The following is an 8734-nucleotide window of genomic DNA, read 5'->3' as shown; positions in this document are numbered from 1 at the left end:
TGTGGTTTGTAAGCAATGGGTGGTGCAGGAGCCATGTCTGTCTCTGCACGGTAGGGGAGGCTGATGTGTGGAAAGATGGTCCAGTGGCTGGGCTACAACGCTTAAAACTTGGGACACCTGCGTTCCAGCCCCGGCTCCTCACGGACAAGTTGTATCGCTTTGAGGAAGTCACTTACTGGGCTAGGTGCCCAACGCCTATAGAAAGCAACAGGAGTTAGTTGCCTCAATACCTTTGAGGATCAGGGCCTTAGATGTTCAGCTTCAGCTCCCCACCCGCACCCTGGGGAGAAGAGCCAGTGCTGCTTCATTCAGGGCACCTCTGGGCTTGGCCGTTCACAGCCCCGCACCAGAGGACTGCAACCCACCAAGCAGTAGGACCCTGCAGCAGCTCCCGGGGACAGGGGCCGTCTGCCAGTGGGAGGCTCCAAAGGGCTTCTTTTTTTTTTTTTTGGAGCTTCAGAGCCTCCCACTGAAACGTGCAACTTCCCCAACTTTCTGGAAGTTTCTCTGGGCGGGTTATATAGCCCCCTCCGCGGGGCTGGGCGCTGCAGAGAGGGACGCGCACCCGGGGAGTCCGGCTGCTCCGCTCGCTGCCAGCCGCGCCGGCCCCGCGCCCCAGCCCCGCGAGCCCCGCGCCCCCAGGCCGGACGCGAGCCCCCGCGGCGCAGGAGCGACCCCTCCAGGTGAGGGGCTCCGCAGGGTCAAGCCCCGGGCTGCGGGCAGGGACGCGGGGGAGCGGGAGCAAGACGCGGGGGGGGGGGCGCCCCATGGGTCTCCTGGGTATGGTGAGGGTGTTCCCGGAGGGTCCCCGCGGCAGCAGCGGGGGGGGGGTGTGTGCATGGGGGGGAGACACACTCCCCGGAGGGTCCCCGCGGCAGCAGCGGGGGGGGGTGTGTGCATGGGGGGGAGACACACTCCCCGGAGGGTCCCCGCGGCAGCAGCGGGGGGGGGGGTGTGTGCATGGGGGGGAGACACACTCCCCGGAGGGTCCCCGCGGCAGCAGCGGGGGGGGGGTGTGTGCATGGGGGGGGGAGACACACACTCCCCGGAGGGTCCCCGCGGCAGCAGCGGGGGGGGGGTGTGTGCATGGGGGGGGAGACACACACTCCCCGGAGGGTCCCCGCGGCAGCAGCGGGGGGGGGTGTGTGCATGGGGGGGGGAGACACACACTCCCCGGAGGGTCCCCGCGGCAGCAGCGGGGGGGGGTGTGTGCATGGGGGGGAGACACACTCCCCGGAGGGTCCCCGCGGCAGCAGGGTGTGTGTGTGTGTGTGGGGGGACACACTCCCCGCGGCAGCAGGGTGTGTGTGTGGGGGGGGGGGACACACTCCCCGGAGGGTCCCCGCGGCAGCAGGGTGTGTGTGGGGGGGACACACTCCCCGCGGCAGCAGGGTGTGTGTGTGTGTGGGGGGGGGAGACACACACCCCGGAGGGTCCCCGCGGCAGCAGGGTGTGTGTGTGTGTGTGGGGGGGGACGACACACACTCCCCGGAGGGTCCCCGCGGCAGCAGGGTGTGTGTGGGGGGGGGGGTGGGACACACCCCGGAGGGTCCCCGCGGCAGCAGGGTGTGTGTGTGGGGGGGGTGGGACACACCCCGGAGGGTCCCCGCGGCAGCAGGGTGTGTGTGTGGGGGGGGTGGGACACACCCCGGAGGGTCCCCGCGGCAGCAGGGTGTGTGTGTGTGTGGGGGGGACACACTCCCCGCGGCAGCAGGGTGTGTGTGGGGGGGCTGGGACACACCCCGGAGGGTCCCCGCGGCAGCAGGGTGTGTGTGTGGGGGGGGTGGGACACACCCCGGAGGGTCCCCGCGGCAGCAGGGTGTGTGTGTGTGGGGGGGACACACACACTCCCCGGAGGGTCCCCGCGGCAGCAGGGTGTGTGTGTGTGGGGGGGGGGACACACTCCCCGCGGCAGCAGGGTGTGTGTGGGGGGGCTGGGACACACCCCGGAGGGTCCCCGCGGCAGCAGGGTGTGTGTGTGTGTGTGGGGGACACACACACTCCCCGGAGGGTCCCCGCGGCAGCAGGGTGTGTGTGTGGGGGGGGGGGGACACACTCCCCGCGGCAGCAGGGTGTGTGTGGGGGGGCTGGGACACACCCCGGAGGGTCCCCGCGGCAGCAGGGTGTGTGAGTGTGGGGGGGCGGTCAGGGGAGATGCCTGGACTGTCCCTGGGCTAGGGGAGATCAGTGGTGTAGAGGAGGGGGGTGGGTCCTGTGGAGTATCCCCCGGTTGCTGGGAAATCCGGTGTGGAAGGGGAGCAGGAGCCGGGGAATGGGACTGGGGGGAGGCGGGGGGTTGAACACGGGTGGTGTTAAGATGCTGAGGCTCTCACCAGGACTCTGTTCAGCAGCCTGGAAAGTTTGGGGGTGGGGGTGGCTCCCCCCTCCCTGGGGATTGACGGGGTGTGGGGAGGGGCAGCATGGAGCATTTCTGGGGGGCTGCATGCCCCACCCTGGCCCTGTGGAGGATGTGGGAGGAAAGGGGTGGGGGCAGCTGTGTGTGGGGCTGCAGGGTATTAAACTTGGGGTCTGGAGCAGCTGCTTTCCTGCAGTTAGAGGGGAGGCAGTTCTGGGCTCCACTGATCCAAGGGCAGCAGCAGCCTCTCCTGCCCCACACCAGAGGGGTCCATCTTCCAGGCTGCCCCACACCAGAGGCAGCCATTGGCAGGAGCTGCCAATGATGCTCACACAGATCCTCAAGACACTGGGAGCAGAGATGCCTGGGTTTAAGTAGCCCAAGCAATGGAGAGCGAAATAAAATGAGGGGGAGGAATAAAATAGCAGTGTCCCAGGGATCAGCTCTCTGCTCCTGTCTCCAGCTCAGAGCCAGCATTAAACCAGTGGCCGCTACTTCCTCTATCCCCGGGCGCCCTGGGTCGCCCTGCCCAAAGGGTGAACTGCTGCAGAGCAGAAAAGCCACAGCCCTGGGGATAAGGGTGCAGCTCTTTGTTCTCTCTTATTATGAACTAAAAGCAACTCTGTGTCAAAATGCAAATCCTCCGGCTGTCTTAGTGCAAGATCTCTACTAACACCCAAACGGCATTTACTTACTACATTTGTGTGAGTCACTTTGTTATGTGGTTTGTTCTGATCTAGTGTGTGTGTGTGTGTGGGGGGGGATCTAAGGCCCTGATCCTGCAAGATGACTCCCATCCCAGACAGACCTGCCACGCTGGCACAAGGATCTGTCTGCATGCATCTCATGGCAGACTGGGGCCCTGGGGAGTGCAGGGTGTGAGTGGAAGCTATCAAGTATGAGCTCCTAGAGACTCCAAGAGCAGCACTAAATTATAACACACAGGCCAATGCTGTTGTCTCACTAACACAACCCCTTCACATAATTCAAGGGTAGGAGACATTGCTCAGAACAGGGTGGAGCTTACAGGCTGAGACCTGTTGTTACTGTGCATTTCCCTAGTCCTTGGGGAGACCTAGACATTTGTCGATTCAACCCTTCTGCGGGCAAAGTTTGGGCACAGCGGCTTCCTGGATGGTGGCTAGATTTCATTGCTCTCTGAAGTAATGGAACTGTCCTAAAGATCTAGCACATGCTTTAAACCAGGCACCATTCTCAAGGGAACTACTTTCTGTATCTGTTTTCTTTCAGAATGAAAAAGGCAAACGTTGACCTCACTATGAAAAAGTTTCAAGGTATCTTTAGAAGAAGAAAACAAAACAAAAAAAACACAAAAAGTTTGAAACTGTTTAACTGCATAATCCCAGCCCCACATCCAGACGGGGAGATTATAAACTGGCGTATGTGTCTTAAATAGTCTTTCTTGTGGATAGCGAGGGCAAATTAAAGTTGGTAGCTTTTCATTTTCAGTCTTTCAACAAGGCTTATTATTGAACAGATCTTAGGCTGTAAATTAACCCTATCCCTAAGGCTGTATAATTTCCATCCTGTGAACTGCAACATGTTTGCTTGTAGCTGCTTGCACAAATGCTTTCTTCTGTGTGTGTAATTCCTTGGGCCCACCTCTGTTTCCTGTTCTGTTTTCTTTAACCCTAATGCTGCCACTCCAGCTGCTGCTTGCGGCTGCATGCCAGGAACTGAACTTCAGAGCAGCCTCAGCCAGGGGGAAGAATGACTAAAGCGTGGAGCTCAATCACAGCACCTGGCAGGATGCCTGAACAATTCAACATTAGGTCTTTGGCTACCACAAAGATAATGTCATACAACAAAAAGTCTCGGGCATAGAAAAGGAATTTAACCCCTAATATACATAAGCAGGTAGCTTTGCTTGGGACGATTTTGAGCTCTCTCGACCTTTTGGAGCACCCTCAAGCCCAAAGTACAACCCCAGCAGGGAGGACAGCAGCACTTAGCCAGCCTTTGGGTGTACACCAGGGACTACTTGCTTCTTCAGATGTGGGCAGCTTGCTGGGGTTAAAGAGCTCAATCTGATTTGTGTAAAATAGAGTGGGTTTCAGCCACCCTCATCTTCTGTTCAGAGTTGTAGCCTGCAGAGATGACTGATCCCAGCCTGCAATGTTCTACCTTGATTGTGGTGGCTGCTGGGCCGCCAAACAGCAGTGATCTTCAGTCTCTCCTAACTTGAGCTGGATTTGAACCACTGTCCTAGAATTGAAGAGATCTCCATCCTATCACCTAGGTCTTTGAACCAACCAACTTGCCTGATCATGTCACTTTAAAGTTCCAAAAGCAAACCAGTGAGTTAATATTCAGTTAGAGACCAGGCTTATATTCAAAATATACAGGCCCTGCGTTTCAGAGTGCAGTTTGGACTCTCAAGCATTAGCTACCATTTAACTCTCCACATAGTATAATTTCCTTCTGCAGGTAATCGCATGGACGATTTTTGAGGGTGTAGGTTCGCACCTGCAAAAAAAGGACGCTGGGCTGAAGTCTGGTTGGAAATTGGAACCCTATTAAAGTTATTAAATTGGAAGCGAACCACAGATGCAGATCAGTTGGCATCACGAATGCTATTTCACCTTCCCATGCTGGATTCTAGGAATGGGGTTAATCGGAAGCGTTAGAGCTTAGACTAGTCTAGATGCTGACGTGGCTTTAGGAGGGACTGTAGTCTGACTGATTTTGAACCTTTCGCTGCCTTGCAGGTTCACAGCAGTGTTGTGTTCAGTGGAAGCCATGTGGGTGACCAGTCTTCTGGCCCTCTGTGCCCTAGTGGCTGCAGTGCCCTCGGAAGATAAGAAGCTGAGTGATAAGGCAGCCGCCTTAGCTGACCGCAGCGCAACTCTCGCCTTCAACCTCTACCACACGATGGCTAAAGACAAGAACATGGAGAACATCCTCGTGTCTCCCGTGGTGGTGGCCTCCTCGCTCGGCCTGGTGTCACTCGGTGGCAAGGACATCACAGCCTCTCAAGCCAAGGCCGTGCTCAGCGCCGACAAGCTGAACGACGACTACATTCACAGTGGGCTGTCGGAGCTCCTGAACGAGGTCAGCAACTCCACCGCCCGCAATGTCACCTGGAAGCTCGGGAACCGCTTGTATGGCCCCAGCTCCATCAGCTTTGCTGATGACTTTGTGAAGAGCAGCAAGAAGCACTACAACTATGAACACTCCAAGATCAACTTCAGGGACAAGAGGAGCGCCCTGAAATCCATCAACGAGTGGGCATCCCAGACCACCAATGGCAAGCTCCCAGAGGTCACCACGAATGTGGAGAAGACCGACGGGGCCCTGATCGTGAATGCCATGTTCTTCAAACGTAAGTTAAATGCCAAGGGTGCTCTAAACTAGTGAGATGAGTGATCAAGTGCAGATGGCACCCGCTAGCCAATACCGGGCTTCACCTCCTCTTCCTAATCTAGACATAAACGATGCAAAGGGCCTAATTCAGCTCCCATTTGCACTGTTGTAAATCAGTGGAGTTACACAATGGGGCAAGTGAGAGGAGACACAGGCTCAAAGAGTTTGCTCAAGTCCTACAGGGAGGGATCGGAGAGATCTTTCCCTCTCCGCTGAAATGCACTGGAGTGAAAAACCAGAGCCATTGGAGCTTGCAACAGAAATCTTATTTTAGGAGTGGAAGTGAATTAGTTTCTCCATCTGAAACTTCAGGAGTTCATATGTTAAATAAATTGGTCCAAATTGATGCCCTGGTAAATAAACTTCAGGCTGCAGGATAGAAGTTTGTTTTGGGGGGTGAGGGGTGGCAAGGAATTTGCTAGTCCCAATCTCGCCCCAAGTTAGCACAACAACAAAAATGGGAATTTTTTTTTAAACTCCAAAGTATCTGTTCTAAAGCCAGAGACAAGACACTGCACTAGACATACCCGTGTCCTCTTTGGTCGAACAAACTGGGGGTTCTGAGATGCTCACCAGTTTAGGGTATTCCTTACGGGGCTACTGGAGTTAAATTTGTGCATGATGACACAGCCTGTTCCCAAGTTCTTGTTAACTGATGGGTTCTCCTCCTCCTCCATTATAGCTCACTGGGAGGAGAGGTTCCATCACAAGATGGTGGACAACCGTGGCTTTATGGTGACCCGTTCTTACACAGTGGGAGTTCCCATGATGCACCGCACAGGTAAGTTTTAGCTTTTGCTCCCGGCCCCAAGATCCACTGGACTAAATCCATCCTGTTGATTTCCAACAGAGATATTATATTAGCCCAGTTGGTCAGCGTTTCACCTGTTTTTCTTTCCCCAGTAGCCTTTCAGATGAGACAGAACTATGCAGATCTTAGGACAAGCAGATGGAATGCCATTTATGTTGGTGGCTTTAGATCTGAACAACTTGTCCATTAGGAAGAGATTCCATAGGGGATCTAGAATTGGGGCATCAAACAGAGATTGGAATAGTAGCAGCTCTCAGTCACTATCCACACTTGTCTACTTTTGGGCCAGTAAACTAGACAGTCCCCAGATTGCACTCCACTGAAAACATGGGGGAAATTAGCAACAGAATCAGGTGGCTTTATCTGCTTCCCATGGCTCACCATTATTGCCTCTGCTTGCTACTCTTTTTTTCTTTAAAGGTCTGTACAACTACTTTGATGATGAGGCAGAGAAACTTCAGATTGTGGAGATGCCTCTCGCTCACAAACTCTCCAGCATGATTTTCATTATGCCCAACCACGTGGAGCCACTGGAAAGAGTTGAGAAGCTGTTGACCAGAGAGCAACTGAAAACTTGGATCGGCAAGTTGAAGAAGAGAGCCGTGGCCATTTCTCTGCCGAAAGTCAGCTTGGAAGTTAGTCATGATCTTCAGGTAAAGTCTCTCTTGACGCCATAAACCAGACTGGCTGCTATGGGTGGTTCCTGGGTCTTTATCCCACCTTTTGCTTTGAAGGGACAGGCTGGCACATGTGATTTGCTTATGAGCAGAGAAATTTCTGCCAATGTTGGGAAGGTTGTAAGAGACCAGGAGGGTGGGGGAAGAGTGGACCCTGTTATTTCTGCCTTGGGAGCTTCCCTGAGTGGACATATATTCGGATCCCCCTGGCACAACCTACAAGAACTATATTTGAGGAGCCCAGAACAGGAAGATTTGATCATATATGCATATGTAGTTCTAACCAGATCCCCACTTGAGAAATTCTCTTCTCCAGCCCTGAAAGTAGGGAGTGAAGATGGGGAAATTAGAGGTGTTTTATACACAAGTTGGCTTGCTATACATGGTAAGCTTATTACTTACTAACTGCCCTATTCAGTGGAAACCTAGACTAACACTTCTGCTTAAATGAGTGCCTGGCTCCAAGTGGGGCTCTGGGTTTATGGGCTAAACCCAATGTATTGTCATTTTACCCAGCTCGTTTACACTTTTGCAAAAGGGGGAGGAAAATTTCTCCAACTCCCCTGTTCCTTTCAGGATCCAAGGAGCCACGTCCTGCTGTTAACACCCCCAGGTATCTAGATCTATTTCTCGAGCGCCGGGGTATTATTCTGTATTTACATTACTGAGAGCAGAATCTAGCTGGCTGAGCATATGATTGAACATTAGTGTCTTCCTTAGGAGTCTAACCTGCCTGTCTTTCTTCATAGAAACACTTGGTGGACCTTGGCTTGACTGAAGCCATGGACAAGAACAAGGCTGACCTGTCCAAGATTTCAGGCAAGAAAGATCTCTACCTTTCCAACGTCTTCCATGCCGCGGCCCTCGAGTGGGACACTGAGGGGAACCCCTTTGATGCTGACATCTATGGCCGAGAAGAAATGAGGAACCCGAAACTCTTCTACGCCGATCACCCATTCGTCTTTGTGATCAAGGACAATAAAACCAACTCCATTCTTTTCATTGGCAGGCTAGTGAAGCCCAAAGGGGACAAAATGCGGGATGAATTGTAGTTTGAATTTTCAGGTTTTGGCAGGGTTTTTTAAATGGGGAAATGTTCTTTTGTATTCTCTACGAACTGATGGGTGCTAGCCGGACCAGCGTGCATTTTGACGTTAAATCCAGCATACTTTACCTTGCCAGAATATTCCACCAAAAGAAAATGCGTGGGAGGAACAGGGGGGGAGGGAGGGAGGGAGGGGGGTGAAAGGCCCAGGAACGATGGGAGGGACCAATTCACTGGGATTCTGTTCCCAATCAGTGGTACATCTGCTGAGATTTTAGGTTATGGTCTGTGTCGTCTTCCTCCTTCCTGCAGTAGAATAAATCCTTATGCCAAGCATGATGGCACCAGCTGCCAGGATGCAAACTGTCAGCTGAGGCCACAGTAAAGGTACCAGCCCACACAGTTGCGTCATAGTCTCTGTTATGCCCCTTGTTCTAGACACATGGAGCGCTGCTTCCCCA

The 8734-nt window shown here is 54.1% G+C and overlaps 1 protein-coding gene across 5 annotated transcripts; it reads left to right on the top strand.

The window, feature by feature from the left end:
* The first annotated feature begins 551 nt into the window (after nt 1-551).
* Nucleotides 552-8446, top strand: SERPINH1 (serpin family H member 1). Of its 5 annotated transcripts, XM_078852077.1 has the most exons (7): nt 552-683; nt 3608-3651; nt 4027-4234; nt 5086-5699; nt 6423-6521; nt 6972-7204; nt 7978-8446. In XM_078852077.1, exons 4-7 carry the CDS (start codon nt 5117-5119, stop codon nt 8278-8280), a joined length of 1218 nt encoding a protein of 405 aa, XP_078708203.1. In that variant the 5' UTR covers nt 552-683; nt 3608-3651; nt 4027-4234; nt 5086-5116; the 3' UTR covers nt 8281-8446. The 5 variants fall into 5 exon arrangements, with proteins under 5 accessions (XP_078708203.1, XP_073190893.2, XP_078708201.1 ...); XM_073334792.2 differs by lacking the exon at nt 4027-4234; XM_078852075.1 differs by having other exon boundaries at nt 4027-5699.
* The last annotated feature ends 288 nt before the right edge of the window (nt 8447-8734 follow it).

Source organism: Lepidochelys kempii, chromosome 1 (assembly GCF_965140285.1).
Source record: "Lepidochelys kempii isolate rLepKem1 chromosome 1, rLepKem1.hap1, whole genome shotgun sequence".
Taxonomy (NCBI): domain Eukaryota; kingdom Metazoa; phylum Chordata; order Testudines; family Cheloniidae; genus Lepidochelys; species Lepidochelys kempii.
The sequence above is the reverse complement of the archived record's forward strand: the minus strand, read 5'-3'. Positions and strand labels throughout refer to the sequence as shown.

Bases quoted from the DNA above. Each gene is read 5' to 3' on its own strand.
- SERPINH1 (XM_073334821.2), top strand. From the start codon at position 5,117: ATGTGGGTGACCAGTCTTCTGGCCCTCTGTGCCCTAGTGGCTGCAGTG. The intron at 5,700-6,422 runs GTAAGTTAAATG...CCTCCATTATAG, and splicing joins GAATGCCATGTTCTTCAAAC to CTCACTGGGAGGAGAGGTTC. The intron at 6,522-6,971 runs GTAAGTTTTAGC...TTTTCTTTAAAG, and splicing joins TCCCATGATGCACCGCACAG to GTCTGTACAACTACTTTGAT.